Source organism: Esox lucius, chromosome 4, assembly GCF_011004845.1.
Source record: "Esox lucius isolate fEsoLuc1 chromosome 4, fEsoLuc1.pri, whole genome shotgun sequence".
NCBI lineage: Eukaryota > Metazoa > Chordata > Actinopteri > Esociformes > Esocidae > Esox > Esox lucius.
The window spans coordinates 30,239,166-30,265,120 of NC_047572.1; the positions used below are offsets into that span (position 1 = coordinate 30,239,166).

Consider the following 25,955-nt stretch of genomic DNA (forward strand, 5'->3'; position numbering starts at 1 on the left):
GTCTGAGCGCTCTCTCTGACAGATTCCCTCCCAGCTTCTCTCCAAGCTTTAATCCTCTCCCAGCTTCACTCTCTCCCAGCTTCACTCTCACCCAATTTCACTCTCTCCCAGATTCTCTCATAGCTCCAGCTTCCCTCTCTCTCAGCCTCTCTGTCTCCCAGCTCTGCTCCTCAGCTTCTCTCTCTCTCATTCAGCTTCTCTCGCTCTCATTCAGCTTCTCTCTCTCTTTCTTGTCCTTTTCAGCTTCTCATAATATCTCTCCTCTCGCTCTCGCTCTCTTTCAACGTCTGTTAATTTCTCTCTCCCGCTCCCTTTCTCACTCTCTTGCTATACGCCGCTCGCTCTATTTCTCAAGTTCTCTCTCGGTCTCTCGGTCTCTCTCTGAACCACACTCATCATAATAGGGTCACACCTCCTCCCCCAATGGACGAGTGGGTTTGTTGTTTGGGGGATTTGGACAAGCTGAGGCCTGCCTGAAGAAGCCCCTGAGGCTGGTGGAGCCCCAGGCTACAGGAATAGTAGTCCCAGCTCTGACTCAAACCACGCATCCCTCTCTGAAATGGATCTCCCACAAAACGTGTGCTGATTTTACACTGCACTGCCATTCATGAATGTCCATATTCACCTCTGCCACAGTTTCTCACAATGGCTAACACTCTGAAACTGGTTCTCTGAAATAAATATACACAAAGCCAAATTCAAGAAGGAGGAGCATTTACTTGAACCCATAAGCAATATTCACCTGTTTTGACGGACATTCTCACACTTTCTGTGATAACTAAAATCATCGCAATTCTGACACTGCAGACAAACAGCTTTTGAGGTATAAATACAACAAGCATAATAATTCACCAAGGAATCAAGACTTTGGCTTGAATTAAAAGGGCCACACGTAAGATCACCTGTGTTAAGATCACCTGTGTTAAGATCACCTGCGTTAAGTTGTGGAACAATAGATGACATCAGAGAGTGAGTCAGAGGAAGAATAAGAGCAGGTGGACTAGGGAGAGAAAAAGAACAAGAACAATGACCTGTAATGACATTTGTGACCAAGTACTTGACCATGTTCTTGCACGAGAGTGCAGCCAAACTCGATCAGTTTCACTGTTGCATGAATTCTCTGGACTTTCAGAAATAAAAATAGGTACGGCAACCTCAGCTGACCGGACAGAAACAATGCTTGTATGCATATTTTATGAAATCCATCAGTTAGACACTGATTTCTGAATCGGTCAAGAACAGAAACTCAATAAAAAGGCATTTTTCAAGATACACAGCGGAAAGTATAGCCAGAGAAGTGGCTGAAAATCCCAGGCCCATGTCAACTGGACCCAGCCCCCTCCCCCCCATACTATCTACAGGCTACAGTGTCGCCCCAGTTCTCATCTATGGCCCTGAGGTGGAGTGTGTCCCCAGCTTCAAATTCCTGGGTGTCCACATCTCCGAGGACCTCTCCTGATCCCTCAACACCTCATCCCTGGTCAAAAAGGCGTTGCAGCGCCTGTACTTCCAGAGGAGGCTGAAGAAGACCCATCTGTCCACCAAGATCCAGAGTGGTTTGGTGGTTGCACCGCAACGCGTGGTGAAAACCACCCAGCACATCACGGGTACCCTGCTCCCAGTCATTGAAGATCTCCAGCGTAAGCGGTGTCTGCGCTGGGAGGGCGGCATCACCAGGGACCCTTCACATCCATGACACAAACTGTTTGCCCTCCTCCCATCAGGCAGGCGGTACAGGTCTCTCTGTTCTCGCACCGGCAGGCTCAGGAACAGTTTCATTCCATCTGCTGGAACCCAGCTGAACTCTGTGACTTTCCATCACTAACTATACCCACCCTTTGTACTACTGGACTCTGTCACTGCCTTACAAGTCTGATACGGTTTTTCAGTTTCAGTCTTCTACAGGTATGTGTCATTGCTGCTATTCCTGTATTCATTTGCACATGCAAACTTGCACCTCAAAACTTGCCCTCACGGCACATTTAGGACTGCCACTGCACTTACATTTTCAATTGTTACATACACGTCTACCTCGGGAACCTCATTGCTGCTATCCCTGCATTTCAGTTGCACATCCTCTATTTGCACTTCTGGTTAGACGCAAACTGCATTTCGTTGTACTGTACTTGTACTTGTTCAGGGACAGTAAAGCTGAATCTAATCTGTAATATCATGTGAAGTACAAAAATCATAGGGGGAATTCTGGAACACAATGTGGATACTGAGTCATTAGATGGTTTTAGTCGCGTTGGTACCAATCACACTAGTATGTGGTAACATTTCACCACTCTTGGTACAAGAAACACAACAGATCATCAAACAAGCCCTTTTTTCTAAACTCTTAAGCACATCTGACATTGACTGAGTACAACAAACAAGATGGAACATCGGTGTGCAAGCTAGACAGACACGTTTCACATGGAAATACATGATGTTCTTATAACTGGCGATCATAACTTTTGATACGATTTTCTTCTCCATTGTTAAAACACCTTTTACTATTACTGTGGGACATTGTTCCTGATTGATCATCACTCAACCATTTGGGGAATACTGTGCAAAGATGTTTACAAATCAAATGGAATGCATAGTGTGATCAGGTTGGAGTCTTAAAATATGTTTGGAAAAACCACAACACACTATGGATAATAGCACCAAAGCTACAAAAAAAGCTGTGAGAATTCTGTGGTTTGCTGAATATGTTCTGCGGGTTTTGCAGTTGTTACTGCGGTGAAAAACTGTAATAATATTTTCATCAACTTTTATAGTATAGGAATTAGTAACCCTTTAAAAATGTATAGTAGCATTAGTAATAGGAGTATTTTTAAAGTAATAGCAGTAGATGCACTCACAATAGTTGTAGTAGAAGCAGTTTTAGTTGAAGCAGTACAATAGTAGTAATTATAGTAATAGTGGTAGTAGCTGAAGCAATCCAGTAGTATTACTAGTAGTAGTAACAGTAAGAGTAGTAGTAGTATTGGCAGATATAGTAGTAGTAGTAGTAGTAGAAGCAGTAGTAGAAGTAGTAATAGATGTTGTAGTAGTAGAGATGCAGTTGTATTAGTAGTAGACATGGTAGTAGTGGGGGACATAGAGGTACTAGTAGTGGACATAGTAGTAGTAGCAGCACTACTGGTAATAGACTCAAATAGAGACAAGTTGTAGTCCCCATAACACCTAGTAAAAGTAGTAGTAGTATAATTAGCAGTAACAATACTGTGGCGGTCCAGTAAAAGCAGTAGCAGTATTATCATTTAATAATTTAGTGAGGCAGTGTTAAGACGGTGTTGAGGCTGTTTACAGGCTGTGTTAAGGCTGTGTTGAGGCTATGTTAAACTATGTTAAACTGTGTTGAGGCTGTGTTGAAGCTGTGTTTGAGGCCGTGTTGAAGGTGTGTTTGAGACGGTGTTGAAGCTGTGTTGAGGCTGTGTTGAAGCTCGGTTGAGGCTGTATTGAGGCTGTGTTGAAGCTGTGTTGAGGCCGTGTTGAAGCTGTGTTTGAGACGGTGTTGAAGCTGTGTTGAGGCTGTGTTGAAGCTCGGTTGAGGCTGTATTGAGGCTGTGTTGAGGCCATGTTGAAGCTGTGTTTGAGACGGTGTTGAAGCTGTGTTGAGGCTGTGTTGAAGCTCGGTTGAGGCTGTATTGAGGCTGTGTTGAGTCTGTGTTGAAGCTGTGTTGAGTCTGTGTTGAGGCTGTGTTAAGGCAGGGTGGTGGTGGTTGGGCTAGATCCATGCTGCCAGCCTCGGTGCTTGTAATGCATAGATCAATGTGACCTATGGGGATGGGGAATCGATGGTTGCTGAGTTATTGCAGTACTTGGCCACTGATTTTTAGAGAGCTGTGTTTTCCCAGGAAAGTCAATACCTCCAGGCTCCTCTCATTAATTTCACCCTCCCCTCCTGGAGCTGCACCTGGGGATATACAGCCCATGAGAGAGACTGAAAGTCTGGGGGAGAGAGGAGCGAAAGTGGAGGGAATGAGAAGGACTGGAATGAAAAGGAGAGGAAAGAGAGAAAGACAGGGAGGGCTGGGAAGAAGAGAGTGAGGGAAGAGTGTGATGAGGAGGTGGGCTGGGAAAAAGAGAGGGATGGGAGAAAGGAGGAGAGAGGAGGAGGAGAAGATGGAAAAGGAAGAGGGGAAAGAGACAAAGAAGAGGAAAGAAAGTGGGGAAAGAAGAAGAGGACGAGAGGGAAAAAAACAGAAAGTAAGAATAAGAGGGGAGAGAAGACCGAGAGACAGAGAGAGAGAGAGAGAAGGGGAGAGAAAGAAGAAGGAGGGAGGGTGAGAGAAGAAGGGAGGTTATGATGGAGGTGTGGAAGTAATAAGAGTTAGGAACAAGAATACAAGGGGGGGATTTTGTGAGAGAACATCACATCTGTACGTGTGTTAGATATGGATTTCAAGTCCACAACAGGAAGAGTCCAAGGAGGACTCAGATGATTCTGACTGGAGGGCAAACAACACTAGAAGCCCCTGATCAGTCAGTCTCTGTCAGCCTCTCTCTCAGACTCTCTCTCAGCCTGTCCGTCAGCCTGCCTGACTTGTGTAGTTACGGGAGAAAACAGTGCCTACAATATCTGTCCAGACACCGACCAAATACACCTCGTCATCTCCTATGCGAACACGACTCACAGGTAAAGTTAGACCCAGACGTGTTAAGGTACCGTGAAGGTCAGTGAAGTCCTCTGTGTGTCAGTATTTCAGATTAGCTGCAGGTACGTTAACAGCACTGTGACCTGTGACCCTAGGAACAAATACCACCTCAGTTTTACTCTATCGCCCGTGTAGCCAGTAGCAACGGTTGTGCACTCGACATCTGGGATCAAAGGCTGGAGCAGTTCTCAGCTACAGAGGACGAAGAACGAAAGAGGCAGGGAGGAACCGCCGTTTGTGTGAACTAATGTTGGGATTATATTACCTGTAGGGGTCTCTCTCTCTCTCTCTCTCTGGCCGTGGAGTTTAAAGGAATAAAGCATTTTTGAACCAACATGTCCTTCTTCTATAAGTATGGGAATGCTCGGTCTTCCTTTTGGCCCAACATCAAACAAAATAAATGTGTTACATTTTCTCAAACCTTTGATAAGTCATCATGATGTGAGTACAGCCCCATCTACAACTCAACTGATTTGCTGCGCTATTCATCACTGTTCGGTAAAAGAGGCCTGTGTTTTTGGGAGGGGAAGCGCCGAAAGACAAGCTCATTTAGGCATTTGGGGAGTTCCCTGGAGAAAATGACATCACTGAGACTGGATGCATTCTCCTTCCTGCTGAATTATACACAACCCTGCCTGTTTAGATATAAAAGCGTGCCTCATTTCGCATTCATGAAAACAGCACACTCCTGGTACAACAGATATGCATTAGAAATGCACACGGACATTTTCCCAATCTTTAAATATGTATACATACAACAGATGAGCTGTTGATGTGTTCACAACACAGGCCTCAGCCTGGAGGCCTGAACCAGAGGAAAACAATGAGTTGCATCGTTTCTCTTCTTCTGACAAGTTTCTGATACAGCCACCTGTCTGTTTCTGAAACTGAGGTAGCATTCGAGTCAATATTTTCTTGTTCCGTTCTTTACTGACTTGAAAAGTGAATTCCAACCACATTTTTGTCCCCCCCGGTAATTGATGGAGTAGCTTGCCTAATAGCACAAAGTAAAAACAACTTCTTCCAGGGTTTCAGAACATAGTTTTGCTCTGAAGAACACCTCCCACTACCTAATGCACAAATAGAACGGTATAACAGAGGGCCTCTTTTCACCGCAACGAAAAAAGCTAAACACATTGACCACTTGTCAGTCCTATCGCTGACTGGAATCAGATATTACCATCGCAAAAGGAATCGTCCAACGTCAGCCCGGTCCGACGACGATTGTGAAGTTGTCCATTTGCTGCGCTCACTCGCGTGGGTGTTTTGAACAATGAGGTGAGAAGGCTATGTTGAACATAAAGCCTTAACACACTCCCCCCCTTTCATTGGAAACACAGTGACATTTACTTATCTCGCTAAACAGTCATCCATCTGACCTTTCTGCTACTTTGAATGGCATCTGGATATTCTGACGGAATAATCGGGAAGAGCAAAGCACTGATTTAAGCGAGCGATACTCCATTCTGGTGGCGGCCTACACACAGGAATAAAAATCAGACAAAAGCTAGAAGGATAACCTGGGGAAAAACTCCTGGAAAAAGGATGGAACTCGGTGCCCTGGCACCAGGGAACGTGTTTACCACCTTGAAAGGACGGAGGCGAGGGAAAATAAATTCCCCAGCATTATATGTACGATTATAAAGGCGTATGGGAAACAATAAGTCACCCAGGAGGACCTGCACACGCGGTCCACACTCAGTATAACGGTAAGAATGTAAGAATGTTAAAAACAGCAACAATGGCAGAGAAGGAAGAAGAGATGGGGTGGTGGGTGGGGGGGGGGGGTAGAAACAGAGAGACAGAGAGGGTTTACCAGATGGAACGATGTGACGAGGAAGAAGAAAGCAGAAGGACCGAAAAGCTCACCGGTGTAGACAAAGCGTCCTGGTGCCCCTTTGCAGAACTGCTTGGATTTGTAAGAGAGCGTGACCTCCACGACCCCTGGGATGTGACGAGGGGGCGTCTGGACTCGAATGGCGTGGGGCGTGATTAGCTGGAACACGTGGAGACACAGTTTTAAAGCCAAGAAGACTCATGACACATTCACATCACACGCCAGGTCTCAGCACAGAAAACAGTGTTGGTTCGAACTTTAACGTCTTCTCACGGTCTGATCCGCAGCTGCGCAAAATCCACATTTTCATATTCAGAGAAGTCTTTTAGAAGACAATCCGGGGCAACTCCCGTTGCGGTCGATACATGGGAAATGCGGTTGATACATGGGAAATGCGGTCGATACATGGGAAATGCGGTCGATACATGGGAAATGCGGTCGATACATGGGAAATGCGGTCGATACATAGGAAATGCGGTCGATACATGGGAAATGCGGTCGATACATAGGAAATGCGGTCGATACATGGGAAATGCGGTCGATACATGGGAAATGCGGTCGATACATGGGAAATGCGGTCGATAGGGTGCCTGTTACACAGCAGAACGCACGTTGATCAAGGTGGCGGAGTTTGACAGTTCCGGTCAGTTTGCGTAAGAGACAGAGATAAACTGGAGTGGGGGTGTCTTCCAGTCCCCGCCAGGTTGAGCTAATCGGCCTGGTCAAAAAAAATTAAAAAAGCACCATGCAAGTGTGTGTGTGTGTGTGTGTGTGTGTTGGTAAACCCACCTCACTCCAGACCAGCATGGTACCAAAGACCACCTGCAGACCGTCGAAGAAGTTGTCCCCGATGATGATGACAGTGGCCCCACCCGTTGTCCAGCCTTCACTCGGGCTGATGGCTTTGATGCAGGGCGTAGCTGCTTCGGAAACACAGACAGCGGAACAGCTGTGAGCCCTACCGATCATAGCTTCTCAATCCGCCGACTTTCTGGGTGGTTCAATCCAAACAAAACGGTCTGCATGTCTGGTTGCGGGACGACGGATCGTATGCAAGGCTTGGACGGAGAAATCACAATTGTCTCAAGCGCTCAATAATAATAATAATAATAATAATAATTCATTATATTTATATAGCGCTTTTCAGGGACCCAAAGACGCTGTACAAATGTGACATGGAACAATAAAACTAACAGAAACAAAAGAAAGACTATGAGAAAACAACGAAGATTGAGAGTGTGGGACTTGGCGTGGCTATGGGTAGGCGATTTTGAACAGATGAGTCTTGATGTGTTGCTGGAAGATGTGGATAGTCTCAGAGTCACAGATGGTTTTGGGGAGAGAGTTCCAGAGCCTAGGAGCAATGCCCTGTCACCAAAGCCTTTAAGCTTGGACTTGGGGATTATCAAAGTTCACATGGCGGAATCATAAAAGAATACCGTCTTGCTGTTCATGATCTCGATTAGTCCACTCATCAGAAATGCACAATCAGGTTTAGTTTTTATGTCAGATGATCAATAGGCTCAAGTCTGTTTCAGGAGTGAACGGAGGCAGACAGGCTGACTAACGGTTACAGTCGCCAGAGTGTCTGGTCAAACAGCCACTGCCCAGCGAGAAGAGGAAGACGCCTGGCATCAACATATTACAGTGGCTTTGCCATGCCGTCTTCCAACAGATGCTTGGAGACTAGCGAAGGACATACACAGTTAGCATTGGTGGAACAGGAGGGCTAGCTGCTGCAACCAACAGGTTGCTAGCTTGAATACCCAGGCCACAATTTGAGGTTTCTTTATGATGTAAATGAGGCCCCGTTTTCTCCAATGGGAGACTGTTTACCAGAGTTTCTCTCATACCACTCGACAGTCGTTGTTCTGGTCGTTGGAGTTGACTGTTTTCCCTGGAAGTCAACTGTCAATGTTACTAATTTCCCTCTGTCACAGCAGTAAACACAGAGTCAAACGAGGGACAGCCCAAATTTAAAACAAAACAGACAACGCCCTGAAAAACACTGTGAAAACTTTGTGTATTTATCAGGGGCTGGTTTTGGTGTGCGTGTGTGTGACTGGTGGTGGGGGGGGGGGCTTGAAAAAGGAGACAGGAGCAGATGTTGTCTTTATCACTTCCGAAAAACATCCCAATCAGGCTGAGATGAAAGACGGTGAGATTCTCTCAGCGGGGTATCACTGACGGCCTCACAACTTCTGCATCGTGGAGACAAAGGAGCCCTGACTCACATGACGTCGCCGCGCCGCTCCGCTCCGCACTCCTGCCAGCACCATGTCGCCGGCGAACCAACCGTGGAACGGGCTCATGAATGACAGAGCAGGGCTGCGCGAGTGCTTCCCCCCGCGCGCTCTTAGTTATTCTAAATCGGGGACTCTGGGAAGTTACTTCAAAGCTACACGTTTGAACTGTCTCACATTAACTGGCTAGGCCTGGTGTTTGATGGGCAGGTTAGTTATAGGGGGTCAGCGTGTTTTAATGTTGCTCGAAAAGGACAAGAGCGCCGTTCTTTCTAACGACAGCTCTGTGTGACATCATAACCGCAAACCACACGGTGAGGTAGATTTTACAGTGTGACGGACATTTTTGTTGTCAGTAATAAGGGTTCCCACTTCGAAGAATGATATCATCATTCTTTTCCACACCTAAGGACATGGTTACATTAAGCCCATGAAAGGCGACGCTGTATATAAAAGTCATGAATTCTGTGGTGCAAAAGAAAAATTGTGAACCGTTATTTTGAGCACAGTACGGTTTTGTACACTGGGAGGGAGGCGGAGGACGTCAGGGTTAAACCACGTTTCCCGTTCTCCGTGCCGTACGCATGAGATAGTTCTACCTTCAGAGGGGTCCAGGCGCCGGGCCCTCCTGCCATGTTTGGAGTTGTTGTGGACAAACATGTTGTCGGAGACGGCCAGGACGTGGCCATCGACATTCACCGTAGTGGAGACCACCACCTGTGGATGAACGCAGCCGTTACCGTCACATTCCCCTGGCGTTGTCGAGGAATCGGCTCAAACCAAATGTCCGAGTCTCACCTGGAATCGTCTCATGTCCCTCGGATTGCCGGCGTTTTTCAAACAATTCTGATTGCACTTGAGGAAGAACTTCAGGAAGAATCTGTGAACACAAGAACAGACGTGCAGTGTCAACTTTAATCTGAACTCCGGTCCAGCTAAAGGTTACATTTCGTCACTGGGGGGAAAAAAAAGCTGATTACATCTGAACGATGATGTGTTAGGGGGTTAGGGGGTCGTTCATACAATAAATGCACTGTGTTTGTATCATGCGGTTTCAGCAAAGTCAAACAAAGGAAATTCATCCAATAAAAATTCAAACATGTTTTTTAAAAGAGCGTCAGAAAAAAACGGCAACCTTATCAAATAAATGACCCTCCTTCCCCTCCAGACTCATGGTATCTCATTAAGGACGGGTTGAGATTTCTCCTTCTTCCCAGTCCACTCCCCTGCCCCCACGTGTTGATTTACTCCTGCTTTTACAGCGGCAGAGGGGTATTGATTGGGAACGGATATCAATGAGGATGGGCCGTAATAACCAAGTAGTTGGCGCTAGGACACCCAGCCATACAGGAGGAATGGATTGCCATGTTAATGCATTTCCCTCCGCCATGTAATCTCCACACATTCATCACCCTGGACCATAAGCCCCCTGTTTTGATGGAGCGCTTTCTCTTTAATTGCCACATTATCACAATAATAATCCGGGCGGTTAACAACCGGCAAGGTCACAGACAGCCATGTCACATTAACCAGAGGATAACCTCGCCCGGCGCTACCGCCCCCCCTTAAACCAGGAGTCCTCCTTCGGAGGGAGCAGCCATGTTAGGGAGACGGAGAGGGCGTCCGTTCCTTCCTAATCAGAAGGCAACGACGCCCCTAAAACGCACGCGCGGTAGTGCGAGAGGTCCTCTCCCTCCACGGCACAGTGGCGCGAAGTCGCGGAGAGGACGTGCGAATGCAAAGGAGCCACGCTGTGTGAAAAAAAAAAAATCTAACGACGGCCATTTTGTAACGACGCGCCGAGGAAGAGGTAGGGAAAAATGGCTACTCTCTTTAGTCAGTATTGACTGAAACCCGATCTGGGTCATACTGCGGGCTACTAATGCCCTTTATAGCAGTGGAATACAACAATGTGAGGAGACGATCCACAAGCTCCATTCATATGATATTGGAGTCCCTGGGAGGAGAGATAGGAATCAATAGGGATTGAATTAAGACACAGCTGGAGCCAAGGGCCCGGTAAGCCAACCAGCCGCGTTGATATCAGACCTACACTGCGTTTTTCAATGGAACTCAACTGGGGCGAATCTCAGTCAAGCAAGGACTACAATTAAAATAATAACCATAATAAAAAAAAAAGTGAGAATCTGAGGGGACACACTCTCTCAGAAGCCACGGATAGAGTACCAGTTCAGAGTTCAGATTCTCCCCAGCTTTCCAAAATGACAAGAAAATAGCAGGGGAAAAAACACACAAAAACAGGAATGTAGAGCTGATGGTGAGGTTTGTGAAGGGGTGGGGGGGGGGGGGGGTGATGTGGAGTCTCAACGGCCCCAGATCATCCATCTGCCACTGGGCAGGAGTTGACAAGGAATGGAAGATTCCAGGTCTCTTCATGGAAAAGCGGCACCAGATCAAAGACTGGTTCCCTTTGGAACGGTTCCGCGATAGCTGCTCAGAAGCAGAGGGGGGAAGAAGCTACTTGTAGAAGATGACAAGACGGAGGTTGAACGTTGAGCTCAAAGTTGAGAGACGGAAGCGGGAGCACGTGGTCCGTTTTTAGACTGAGCTGGTGCTGTAAATGGTATTTGGTTCACAGCTGTGCAATTATTTCCTAACTCAAAAAAGGATAACCAAAAACAATTGGAAAAGTCAACAGATTACTTTTAACAAATGCCTGTACATTCGGGGCGATTTCAAATTATCGTAAACCACTAGTGTTCTCATAATATCATTAATGTGGACGCCACACACCTGTTCTGTTGGCCTACTTTGAGAGCGCTAGAAAGCCAACCCGAAACAAGCGTCTGACTTGCAACGATTATTTTGTTTTCAGCCTCTGAGTTGGCAGAGAATGGCAGGGAATTTTAATGAGTTTATACGAGACACATGACAGTGGGACCTCATTATCCCGTCAGCGGCGACTGAAGGCGGCGTGAGGAAGCGACTGCGCGCCGCTCAGCGATGAAGCCCATGTGTTTTACCGGGAATGTCACTTGAAATGTTCCACATATGGTCTCTCCGAGCCCGGCTGTGTCGGGGTTCCCCGGCAGACTGTACCTCAGTCCCGTGAAATCAAGCTCAAAAACGTTTTCCTTGGTTACTCCCGCGAACCCACCGAAACCCACCTGGGTTGGCGGCCTCTGGTCTGAGGCACACTGCGGCAATGCAGTACCCTTGAAACTTGCACAATTTTTTTTTTTTTCCAAACTTCCTATCAGGCACACATTCAGAATAATAACCCTGGGAGAATAAAAAACAAAGGTAGACAGGCAGGGAGAAACTTACTCATTCACCATCCGACACATCTCTCTCACCCCTTCCTCCACCCAAGCCTCCCTCCCAATCGAAAACGTATTAAAACACCATAAATAATGAATGTCCATCTACAGGCAGGCCTCCATTATTAGTTCCCGTCTGCAACCCCCCCCCCCCCCCACGCCCGCCGTCTCTCCACTGCTCTTAAAAAGTAGGTGAAGATAATGAGAGAGCCTGCATCTCAGTTTTAAGCCGTCACCTCATTACGCCGCCCTGCAATCAATTACAGACAAGCTGTGTGGTCCTGCCGGGATCCTCAGCCGGCTGGTGGAGGGAGCTACGGCCACTATATCCCGGCAGACCAGATCGGCTCCTTCGCCTCTCTTCAGGCCAAGTTCCCATTCCTAGGAAGCACGTCCTTTTCCCTGAAAATGTGGGTCTTCGGTTCAATCCCTCTGCAGTCACTGGGACGAGGGGAAAGGACTGCGGGGGGGGGGGGGGGGGGGCTCCAACAGCGTCTGACTACAGCACAGGGTTAGTCCCAAACACCACAGTGAACAACCCTGGCACAGAAATGGCACAAAGCCGTCCAGGAAAGAGGTTTGAACAAAGGCAATGTCCAACGCATCACCGGGGCCTTGCTCCCACACATCCAGGACAACAACTCTAGAAGCTATTTGACAACGGAATGCTGCATTCTGGGACCCTACGCGCCCCAAACCCTCACTGGTCACGTCCAGATGTATCAGATGGCGGGGAAGTAGGCTAAAAGGCTCAGAGACAGTGTGTATCTGCACGTGGAACAGAACACCCGACCCGGTCCCAGTAGATGTTTGGACTTTGCTGGGCGCACATCCAGTCACACACACACACATATACACACACATATACACACATATATAAAACACGTTTAGTTAAATACCCATGTGTCATTAATATTAGTATTGTTCTTTTGTTGTTATTATTGTTAATACATATTTCTTAACATTGTAAGGTAATGTCATTGTCTGGTTTATCCAGTGTGTCTCGCACATACAACTAGAAAAAACAAAAGCTTGAGACTGCCTCCGACTTCTAGAGCTAATAAATGATTGTTTCTTTATTACTGGGAGGCTTGATGAAAGCCACAGTTTGTTGTCTGAAACAACTAAAGATTCAGATGTTACATGTAATGTCCACTAACACTGAATGGGGCTGAGTTGGGAATAAGTGAGTGACTCCAGTGTCATTTTCATTACAGCCGTGAGCTAAAGGTCCACTCTGAATGATGTCACTCCAGGACCACACCCACAGCACTATACTGAGGCAATTATTTCTGTCTCAAATTACAAAGCCCTTATGACTTCTTACGATGAACACCACAGACACGCACGAGCACACACACATCAACATACACACACAGAACTTTGAAGGGGGCGTAGCGTTGCGGATCCCTGTATATTGGGCCATGTATTGTTCTCACATACACACACATGCGCACACGCACAGAAATACATAAAAGACACACACACACACACCTTTCCAATCCCCCGAGTCCATCACTTATTATGTTAGGCAAGGGAAAAAAATCAATATTCCAGCAGGGGTATTTTTAAAAGCTGCCGCGTTTCCAATTCTGACCCACCATTCGCCTTTCAGCGTTTGGTGCTTTCTATGAAAGGCGCGTGTCGCACGGTGGCGTTTACTCTAAAACGAGCGGCGCCACGAGACGGCGAGGCAGCGCCACAGATTCTTTGCGGGTGACTTCTCCAATTTCAAAACTGAGGTTGGAATCAGCTGAGAGATGACACGCTGCCGAACTGCGTCATGGTTCACCTGAGAGCGAGAGCTCTAATAGAAACGCAAGAGGACTCCAGCATGTTGAGACACGAGGCACCCTTAGCATTGTCGTTAATTGTCTTGTGATCAGTTGTTATTTAATTGTACACAGTGTACACAGGCATATTGTTGCGCTGGTGAATCCCAGGAACCATTTCCCCGACATCACAGCAACTCGCATGCCACACGCTCTCATTAAGGTCTCTGATATTTACCCGAGCGCGTTGAAAAACAAATGCCCACTTCGCATAATTACTGACAAATTCCGTGGACGCTCCAATTAGGATATGAATTGGGTGGAGTTCACATTGTGGCTGTGTTTGTGTGCATGCGTGCGCGCGTGTGTGTGTGTGCTTGTGTGTGACCCCTCCTCCTGCCCACGCTCCAAGACTAGGGTACTCCTCAGGTCTGCTACATGCCATCAATAATTTAGTAGCCAAGATGGCAATTACAGGACCATGTACAATCAAACTAAATATTTGATGAGGCACTAAAACAGTCCCTGGAACAGATCTCTCTCTCACACACGCACATACACACACACACACACACACACTCTCACTCCTCACACACACACACACACACACACTTGACTGTCTATTGTCTTAACAACGCATTAGAGCCCAGTCCCTTATTCCCCAAACTTTACCAGAGACACAAAAGCAGTTTATTCTGCTAAGAGTGTCTTGCACAATTCATTTGCTACTTCTGAAATATTGAGTGGCCACATTACTCTTTAAGGGTGTTTTGTAAAGGCTCTATTCTTTAAGGGTCTGTTTCACTTCAAACATACTAAGGAAGGCAGTCTCACTGCCTGGAAATGAAAATGTGGAAATAAGAGAATTCAGCAATACTGACTAACTGCTTCAAATATCCTACTGAAAGAACTTGAAACCAGGACAATGCTTCTACCTCACCTTTCATATTTGATTAAATGTATTTAAAACAATGCAATATAAAATCCATTAGAAATGTGTGGGTGATGACTAAGTCTCAATCAGGTTAATTGGCAGTTGGACATTTTCACCAACGAGCTGATTAATAATTTGATTATAGGTAACAATCGACTATTCTGCATTTGCATTGTGTCAAGTCCACATGGTCCTTCAGAAAGCAGTCCCATAAATGGGCAACAAAAAGAATTAACAGCATGCGGTTAAAAAAGGGAAGCGTGTTTAGCAAAATCCGTTACAGTTTCCCCACTTTCAAGGGGTCCATTATTTGAAAAGACACAAGCAGAATTCCTGGAGAACAGATTTGAACAGAACATCATCATTTTAACAGCATCGTTTTATGCAGGCAGCCTGGCTGGCTCCGTTCTGTGTCTGGATGTGAGAAAGTGCTATGGAGTACAGAGAGAATGGAAGTGTGTTTGTTTTCATTCACAACCTCCTGTCTGTCTTTACCTAACCAGTGTTACATCGTCAGCCTTTGCCGACACACACGCGCGCACACCTGCACACACACAAACACTTAAGCACACACCACACTCCCATATAAACAAACTCGCTCTCACACACACACACACACACACACACGTTTCTGCTGCACCAAGATATTCTTTGGTCCCTCAGCTGTATTTTGGTTCTGTTGCCATGGCAAAGAACATATTTGTCTCTCCAATTGAAATCACTCCATGACATAATGTTCTAACAAGAGAAAATAAAATATGTGACTTGCAGTGACCTAACAGCCCAGAGACGGACTCGAAAATTGTGGCAAACTGCAAAAAAAACAGGCCTTAATGTGCTGAGAAACACATTGTCGTACCACACACCAGGACAAAGTTTGTTCAGAAACACAGTCCTCGATATCAAATAAAGATTTAGTGTTTCATTCATTGGCGTTTTGGCCAGCACTTCCTGTGGGAGTGGTTGAGATTACAAAGAATACCTCAGAGCTGTTAGGAGTGTTTGAAGAGTTTGCACAGGCATGGATCTGTTGTCTCTGAGGTAGAAAAGGCATGTTGCTGTTTTTTTTTTTGTCAGCATTGGAATTTGAAGCAGCAACAGTCCAGTTACTGGCCCACTACTGTAACACTGAGGCCAAGGACAGACATTTTATGTAGGTATATATAAAGCAGAGAGCGTCAGACAGATGTGGTCAGGGTGTGTTCAGAGATGTATAGCACCACAATTAAACGTGGAGAATAAGAGAGCCCCGCCCCGCGGAGGGATTCAGCTGGGGTGAAACAGCAGGCAGACATGCACACACACACGCCAAACACATGCACAACACACACACACATGCCAAACACACACACAACACACACACACATACACACCACACACACACACACACACACACAACACACAGACCAAACACACAACACACAAACACACACATGCCAAACACACGTACAACACACACACACACACATGCCAAACACACACACACCACACACACACATACACACCACACACACACACACACAACACACAGACCAAACACACAACACACAAACACACACATGCCAAATACACACACAACACACACACATGCCAAACACACGCACACACCACACACACACACACACACACCACACACACACACACTAAACACACACACAACACACAGACCAAACACACAACACACAAACACACACACGCCAAATACACACACACCAAACACACACACAACACACACACAGACCAAACACACAAACACACACACACGCCAAACACACCCACACCAAACACACACACAACACACACACACACACAGACCAAACACAAAACACAGAAAAACACACACAGACCAAACACACAACACACACAACACGCACAAACACACACACAACACACACACACAGATCAAACACAAAACACAGAAAAACACACAACACACACAACACGCACAAACACACACACAAATAAACCAAACACAAAAAGAACCACACACTAACACAACCACAAACACACGCACAAAGGGACGAACAATACAGCCATGCATGGGCTGCACAAACACACATACATATTCACACACACCCACACACACAGACACATACCCCCACACACACACGCATACACACACACACAGACACACACACACTATGGTAAGTTCCACAGTGGGAGTGGAATCCCCACAACCAGAAGCCCTGAACAGCAATGTATGGAGCTGAATGCAGAAGCAGAGCCCCATCCTTCATACACGTGGCGTTGAATAATTCATTAAACCTTTAACTTGATTAGGACCAGTGACAGCTTGAATCAGGAGGGTTGGAACATCAACGGAGTCCATTTATATAAATTAGATCTCGTTGAGGAGGTCTGACACAAAATGTGGTACTATTCAGATTGAGGCTTTTGGCTGTGTCAGGCTAGAGGATCACGCTATACGATAGACCGGGTGGAGCTTTTCACAAAATACCTATTCCTTCGAAATCCTTACAGGTCTTCAACACACGAGGAGCCCGTTGCCTCTAAACTAGGAGTCAAGGACTTGAACAGAAGCGCGTCCTTTCCGACGTGGTCGAAGCCCCGGAGCCTCTAAAAGGCACCCCCATCCGTGCCGGGGCGGCCGGACGCACGACAACCCAGCGGACGAATCCAGCCGATGGGCGCAGAAAGAAAATCCCTCCCTGACACCTTGACTGACAGTTCCATCCAGGCCCCAGTGCCCAAATCAAGCTGTCAGTCTGGGGGGTCGGATTGGGGGGGCGGGGGGCGACACAGGAATTGTTCCCTCAGATTTAAATACAGCTTATAATGGGACCCCATCTATCAGGCCCACCGCCCTGGTTATTCTTAGACACACACATTAGCCCTTGGCCCAGATAGGAATGTCACCAGATTAAACATCCAATTTGTTAACCGGTCGGGCCAGAGGCGCTGCTCCCTGACAGGACTTACAAACAAGCACAAATGGGCCCATTTTTCACAGCCGGGGCCCGCCAGCTCCTCAATGCACAGGCTGCCTGGGGCCCGGCGACGGAGCGGACAGGCTGTCAGAGCGAGACTGAGGGAACAGCGAGGTGGCTTAGTCGAGGGGCACTCGCTCGCGCACACACACACACGCACACGCACACACTAAGTGGCACACTTGCGCACCGCCAAGCACGCCAGGGTGACCAAGCCCGGGACACCACGCTGGCCGACTCCCGACTATTTCAGTTTTTATTTCTCTCTCAGAAACACCTCCGTTGTTCACCTCCGCCCAGATTCAGGCGCGGCACAACCGAGACAGCGGAATCAATCAGGCCTAATCCGCCGCAGCGGCGCGGATTCACCGTACGGCCCGAGATGAAGCAATACATTCCAGTCGACGTGGGGCCCCTACAGACAGATTGGGAGCATATTGGTAAACAGAGGGAGAGCTGGGAGAGCAGATGCCGCCAGTTAAGATCCTGCAGACCGGGAGACAGTGTGAGAAGTACAGGGACACGGCCTAGCCACCAAGCCCAGCCAGAAGCCACGGAAATGGTCGCCCGGGAGACATCTCACTCGGACGTGCACGAGGGGGGCCACAATCTAGGCCACAATGCGGAACACCGCGCAGCTCAGCGACCAGAGTAACCAGACGAAGGGACTAAACCCAAGTTGTGTCATCGAGCAGCCATTACTGCAGATGTAGCGCAAATGAACTGACTGTGCCGGCGAGTAACGTGACCACGGACAGACCAGAGATAGAAATAATGAGTTTTTTTCCCCCCAGCCAGGTTCCAGTGAGATGCCAGACACTCACCATATGCATTCATAATATTATAAAACCAGATCAATCTTAACAATGGAAACCTTCGGTGTCGACCATTATAATGACCCAAGGAATGGACACCGGTAAGAAATATAATACCGCTTACACTGGCAAACTGTGTTTTTATTATTCCAAACCGTTCTTCGGGGGAAGACGGATTTATCCTTCACTTTGTTCATCAGACAAATGTTTCTCTTTATGTCTATTGCCATTCCAAACGAGGCCTGGCATTCGGGAAACTAATATACTGCGTGAAGTATTTAATTAAGTATCTTGGCAGAGACGGGTGAGCGTCTTGCTTTATTGAACCAAAATTAAAAAAAGAACTTGCCCATTTGAATAAACGGCCCGAGGGGTGCCTCTCACACGTTTCATTTACACATAGCTCATGCCACTTTAACCTCTTTAAGCCTCGGCCCCCTCAATTGTTTGTGAATGGAGACAGAGCACACACATCTCACCAACTGTGGACAGGCATGGCCGCCTCCTAGCGGCTCCGCTGTTTGTTTTGTAGGCTGCTCTGTGTGTGTTGATGAGAAAGAATACATAAAGAGAGGGTGAAAGGAGGGAGGGAGCGAGGGAGGGAGGGAGCGAGGGATGCAGGGATAGATAGATATACAGCCGGTGATATGTTGATACAAAAAGAAGTATAATGATGCAATCGTTAAAAAGTAAATGTAATTTAGGCCCGCCTTTGAAGTCAGCGGGGAACCCCACTAGCCAGAACACCCCAAAAGCCTGGTTTATTCAAACACGTTGGGGGTCTGAATACATGGGGGGGGGGGGGGAAGAAACATCAGCCTAGAGTCAACATAACACCAAACTACACACCACGCTGGCCTTGGGTAGAGAGAGACAATTTAAGTTAGCTGTTGTGTTGTGCTCTTTTTCTAACTGGGGCTATCGCAATTCCAGATGTCCCATTTTTAAATCAGAGAGGGAAAAAAACTCGGTGATATGCTCCATCTGTTTGGCCCGGGTCTTCTCTTAGCTGCTTCGGGAGGGAGGCGGTCATGGACAAGGTGAACTTCACCACACCATCTGCCTGGAACCTGGCCTCGGACACTGTTTGGGGGCCAGTTTCAGCCTTGAAAAACACTCTGGGTCTCAGGGAGCAGATTCAGTTTCATGAATACATTATTACAGCAGTTTCCTGCTGCTTTAAAAAAGGACTGGAGAAAAATGGGTGTTGTGGTTGTGATTGTAATGGTTAGGAGAGCAAGCTACCTGGGTTTCTGAATGTGTCACAAAGTGAAGCTTGTCGGGCGACTTTGGTGGCGAATCAACTGAACTTGTCTCAGTGTTTCTGCGTTACACGAACAATGATTACAACGTGTTAATTATTTTTCTCTGGGGAATTAACGAAAAGTGAAAAATGTCAACTATAAAAAATATATAGAACTGAAGGCATTTCTTTTTTCAAAACGTAACTTCCATTCAGTCACTGAAAACATGAATGTATGAAAACATGATTGAATGAAAACATGAATGCAATCCCTCCTACCTCCCACTGGACCACAACGGAGAGTTCCAGTCACGGTGTTTGAGTTCTCAAGAACCGTACAGAATATTAGTTGGAAAATATCCTCCCTACACTCTGACAATACCACCCAATGAGAGCCAAGGACCACAGCAACGAAACATCAAATAATCCACTGAATTTGAATTTATGCCGCGTTCAACTTTTATTTAAAATTTTAAAAACAATGGGGCCGCTTTTTTCGTCAGCGATGACCGCAGCGTCCCTTATTGTTCAGAGAGCAGGATTGATGTCAACATTCATCTTTTCATATTTCCAGTCAGTGTAAGTGGATTACTCATGAAATCATTCACAACTAATAGCCTCCAGACGCCAAAGTGCCAGATAGGAATAGAGAAGTAAAGCAGAAGTAAAGCATCAGATAATAACTGCTTCCCGGAGCACAGAAATATGGCCTCGCGATTGTCATCCGTATTTTGACAATACACCCAAATATACGAACGGAGGAAAGGTGAAAATATTATTTTGATAGAACAATTGCCTCACGTTTGCGCTAGGTTTTACCCTAAAAACATTATGCAAACACACACACACACACACACACACACACACACAAAGCAGACCGATCATTGGACTTGACAGTTTTAAATAACCTAACCCTACTTATCTAGGTAAAACAAATGGGCCTCAATCAATCGGGCACAAGAAACAAAGACAAAGTTAGAAGTGGCACTTTATTGCAAATATCATGAATATTCATGAGCGTGTGACAAGTGAGGCGTAATGGATATGGGACTGCTGGGAAAGCAGTGGATAATCCAGCAGGGCTGACTGCCATTGGAGACTGGAGAGGGAGACCAGTCCCTGTCTGGGAGAGAGGTGCAGGTGTAGAGCCTGGATCTATCCCAGACACACACACACGCACACACACGCACACACACACACACACACACACACACACACACGCGCGCATACAGACAATCAGACAAGTAAATACAAAAAGACATGCAGGTTCTTTCTCTCTCTCTCTCTCACATACACACACACACACACAGACAGACAATCAGACAAGTAAATACAAAAAGACATGCAGGTTCTCTCTCTCTCTCTCACACACACACACACACACACACATACAGACAATCAGACAAGTAAATACATGCAGGTTCTCTCTCACAATCACACACACTCAAGCAAAAAAATAAGAACATGCTATGCAAACCCACCAAGATTACAACTGAAAATAAAAAGGTACACAAGACCACAATAAGTGTAGACACACACACACACAAACACACACACAGACATATACACACACACACACACGCAATCACACACACAACACACAAACAAGACTAGCACAAATCTAAGACGACAAACAGGTCACTGGTTCAGAGTTCTTTAACACAAACAGCAACACACCCTGAATCACACGCAGCCAGCGCCAAACATCTCCATGACAAAAGCATTATCTCAACATCAGCTGCAGGGTGGGCCTCTCTGGAATTCACATTAACCCTGCGATTCAACCATTCAAATGAGAGTCAAGAGTGCGTTCGTGTGTTTCTTTGTGCTTCATAGGAATCACATACATTAGAAGGACTAAGCCAGACATAACACGAACAACACAAAGCAGAGAACTGAGGTCAAAGGTGTCATCGCAAAGACAACAACTGGAGACAAATTCCCTGGGAACCAGTTTATATCTTGCTGTCATTTGCATCACCGCATATTTCGTGGTTTGCAGTTTGGGGATTGTCAGGATCAGCTGGAATGTCACGTGCTATGACCGGGCTTGGTTCTGTTCACCATGGATTCCTGCGGTTCTACCGTTATCCAGCCATGGCACAGAACTCCATCCACATCAGCCATGTTAGAGAGGAACCAATCATTACGGTTTCCTGAAACAGTCACTAAATAACTCAGAAAGGCCACAACGACTAAGTTATAGAGGCGTTTGAAGGTTTGTGTGTACGCTGATCCAGTCCTGATTGGGTTCCCCTAGTCAGGACCAGGCCCTGTTTGACTGCAACAACGTACGGGAGATTCTGGAGCTGGGTGTGAATCGTCAACAAAACACCAAATTATGGAATTTCTTGCGAAGGATAATGTCTCATCCCTCCAGTAAAGTTCTCAGACACTTGGACCATCTATGCCGAGGCTCATTGAAGCTACTGATACACTTTATTTCCTTTACTTTTTGCAGTGTACTGGGGGACTATAAACACCTGTCGGTTAACCAGATGAGCTGCTGGACTGAGGATATGTCCAAATGGACCCACGAGGGTACAGGTCCGGTCAGGGTAGGCTGAGCTAAGGTGAGCTTTTAGAATACCGGTCAGGTCTAGGTAGGTTGACCACGGATTCATTTAAATCTGGCTATCAATAAATATTTGATTGGCATACGGAGACATGATGTTTAAGTAGAGCAGGGAAAGGGGAAATATTCAACACAAAGGAACAAAACCTTCGGGACTCATCTGGGAATGTCAGGGGCATAAAATGACTACATTTACAGCAAATCTGAAAATGCTAGAAATGTATCAGTGAATCAACAACAGATGTACTTTATAAAAACAATATGCAAAAATAAAAAGACTATTTCTGAACAGATATTTTATTCAAGACTCACTTCAAAAAGAAACTGCAATGGTCCTGAAGCACAGGGAGATGTATTGCACTTCCAGAGTAAAAGCTGCAGAAGGCTGAGATCCACCTGTTTCTATGAACCTCTGTGTTTTAATGCATCTTCAAAGGGCAATCCTATTTAGTTGGTTGCTACCCATTTAGTCCTAAAGGGATATAATTAACAAATGCCTCACAAGCTTAGTTCTACTGTTCTACCAAACCTGAATCCAGAACAAAAGCGTCTTTAACCTCATTGTCCGTGATGAAAGAACATGTTAAGAAACAGTGTAGGGCCTCAAAACGTGATGGCATTTTCTGATAACACTGCTCATCTCTGTCCAGAACCGCCAGTGCATTTACGTTGCTCCAGCAACCATCCCTCAGCATTTTTTTTTTGTGCCAAAACCCAGACGAGGAAGACACTTTGCTACCGTTTCAACTGCTGATTGGCATGTTAAGATGCCTGTACTCCTGTCTCTGAGGAGCTCGGCTGAGAAGAACAACTAGGAATGGAACGCTAGCATAGACACTTGCTTGCACAAACACAAACACACACACACACGCACACCCACACACACAGACACACTGATTTGTAGGTGAAGCCAGTGTGTAATTGAGGCAATTTGTTCTGTGCCGTTTTCGGACGCGAGGACAGCATACATTCCTCCCGGCTAATTAAGGTCGGTGTTTCCCAATGCTGCCACCGCCGCGCCCAAGTTGACTAGAACTTAGGCACCACACGCGGGGTCAAGAAGGTCATACGGGAACTAGAACGCGTTGTGTTGTGTTTTTTTCCTGCATAGTTCCGGTCCAGCTTTGCTTCCATTTCGTCTGGCTCCCTAAATGCCCCATCAACATGTTTAATCAAATTAGTAAGCAGCCAAAAATTGACGCTTTTCATTAATTATACAGGATAATTCTAATTGCAAATTCAAATGTATTCGCTCCGAACAGAAGGTGTTCAGTAATATTTCAGGAAATTTGCATATTAAATGGGGGTCGTTCTGCATTATGTATGGTAATGTATGCGCATTGTCTTTATTTTTAACTCGCGGGCCATATGTGCGGCTGCTTGCCTGAGCAGGTGAAAAAAGTCCAGAGTGTTTAATTTCGCCGAACATACGCATTGAGGCCGCTTGTCAGGCGCTGTATGCTCGGTGTCAATCTTTGTTTCATTCCCGCTCGCCCGGCACTGCCTTTGATTAGCAGCAGCTACGGCGTCACCGGTAAACAAACCCAAGTGTCACCAGGGCAGGAAGTCGCTGCTGTTCATTTCTTTGGCTTCCTGTTTTTCTCTTCCCTTGGTTTCGTCTGGCCTTTTCCCCTGCCGGCAGCCAGACTGGACACCGGCGCCGTCAGCGGATTTCACAAATAGAGGGCATCCATGTTTCACGGCACGCAGCCACCTCTGCGTAACACGAACGATGTGGACAGCCTACGATGGGGTTACGGCCATCAGTTGTATTGACGTGAACGAGCGGGCCTGATGGTTTTGGGTAACACTGCCTGCAACGCTGAGCAACAGCATGCTGCTTCCCCCTTAAAAAGCGTTCTCGGGCTACCTGGTTGCAAAGTACCGGGGAAGAAAATAACGTGCGCGCGAGGGCCCGTCACTGCATTTATGTTTTTCGAACTACACAGCATCCTAAATCTACCTCTCGGCCCAATCCTCCACGTCCCAGGCCAATCCGTCGAGAGAAGAGGCTCTTCTGAAGAAGATGAAAGGATGTTATCCCCCCCCAAGTTACAAGCACTACACCAATGTGAACAACGAAATCATACGCCGCCCCGGTAAAGCTGAACATCATTCACACAGATATTCCTCTATGCCGTTTGAACCTGGCACAATGCTACACAGGCAATGGTAGGCAAATGTACAGCTGCTTGTGAGAGAAAAGCTCCCCTGGTCCAACATCCACACTATCAAAACACATAGGAGGCGGGACCCCTTAATGTTTTAGAAGTCAAATCTCAACGCAGTTCAGCGGGGCAGAGAGACTCGTCAGATCAGTTCAGCGGGGCAGAGAGACTCGTCAGATCAGTTCAGCGGGCAGAGAGACTCGTCAGATCAGTTCAGCGGGGCAGAGAGACTCGTCAGATCAGTTCAGCGGGGCAGAGAGACTCGTCAGATCAGTTCAGCGGGCAGAGAGACTCGTCAGATCAGTTCAGCGGGCAGAGAGACTCGTCAGATCAGTTCAGCGGGGCAGAGAGACTCGTCAGATCAGTTCAGCGGGGCAGAGAGACTCGTCAGATCAGTTCAGCGGGCAGAGAGACTCGTCAGATCAGTTCAGCGGGGCAGAGAGACTCGTCAGATCAGTTCAGCGGGCAGAGAGACTCGTCAGATCAGTTCAGCGGGGCAGAGAGACTCGTCAGATCAGTTCAGCGGGGCAGAGAGACTCGTCAGATCAGTTCAGCGGGCAGAGAGACTCGTCAGATCAGTTCAGCGGGGCAGAGAGACTCGTCAGATCAGTTCAGCGGGGCAGAGAGACTCGTCAGATCAGTTCAGCGGGCAGAGAGACTCGTCAGATCAGTTCAGCGGGCAGAGAGACTCGTCAGATCAGTTCAGCGGGGCAGAGAGACTCGTCAGATCAGTTCAGCGGGCAGAGAGACTCGTCAGATCAGTTCAGCGGGCAGAGAGACTCGTCAGATCAGTTCAGCGGGGCAGAGAGACTCGTCAGATCAGTTCAGCGGGCAGAGAGACTCGTCAGATCAAATCGTCCATCGGTCCCAGTGCCTTTGCACGGCTTAAAGGTTTTCTCTCCCTGTCGGAGAGCGTGCCTCATCCTGACACTTTACAAAAGCTCCGGCGAAGGTGTTAACGCGGCGCAGGATGGCCGAGGACGGGAGAACACGTATCCTTTAGGAAAGGTAAAGATGTATTAAGGTGCAACATGGTGGAGACGACAGCGCTGGCGTTGCTGATGACAGGTTAGCTCTCAGACTGGAGGTTTCACTAAATGAGCTGAGATCACAGCTCCCTTCACTCCTTGTCAGTTACACAGGACAGCTTTTATTAGCCCAGACACACGCGCATACACACACGAGCACATACACACACAGGCAGACACACACAGACATACAGACAGGCAGGCAAAAAGACAGACACACACTCGAACAGATGTACACAAACGAAGATATGCAGACAGACACACACTCACAAACCAACACAGAAGTAGGCCGATACACCTCCAGTGAACTGGCAGATAACTATAACTAACAGGCAGATAACTATAACTAACCGGCAGACAACTATAACTAACAGGCAGATAACTATAACTAACAGGCAGATAACTGTAACTAACAGGCAGATAACTATAACTAACAGGCAGATAACTATAACTAACAGG

The 25,955-nt window shown here is 46.9% G+C and overlaps 1 protein-coding gene across 9 annotated transcripts in view; it reads right to left on the reverse strand.

The window, feature by feature from the left end:
* The window catches only part of LOC105028844 (transcription factor COE3), a 95,110-nt gene that overhangs the window by 24,804 nt on the left and 44,351 nt on the right, over positions 1-25,955 (reverse strand). For 5 of the 9 annotated variants that reach the window (XM_013133625.3, XM_013133623.3, XM_013133622.3 and 2 more), the window contains exons 7-10: positions 9,531-9,612; positions 9,332-9,449; positions 7,279-7,412; positions 6,522-6,648 (exon numbers count right to left, since the gene is read on the reverse strand). In XM_013133625.3, coding sequence (XP_012989079.1) covers positions 6,522-6,648; positions 7,279-7,412; positions 9,332-9,449; positions 9,531-9,612 — 461 coding nt within the window. The remainder of the gene's footprint in view (positions 1-6,521; positions 6,649-7,278; positions 7,413-9,331; positions 9,450-9,530; positions 9,613-25,955) is intronic. The other 4 variants (XM_034291994.1, XM_020045675.2, XM_010901903.3 and 1 more) reach the window with 1 other exon arrangement.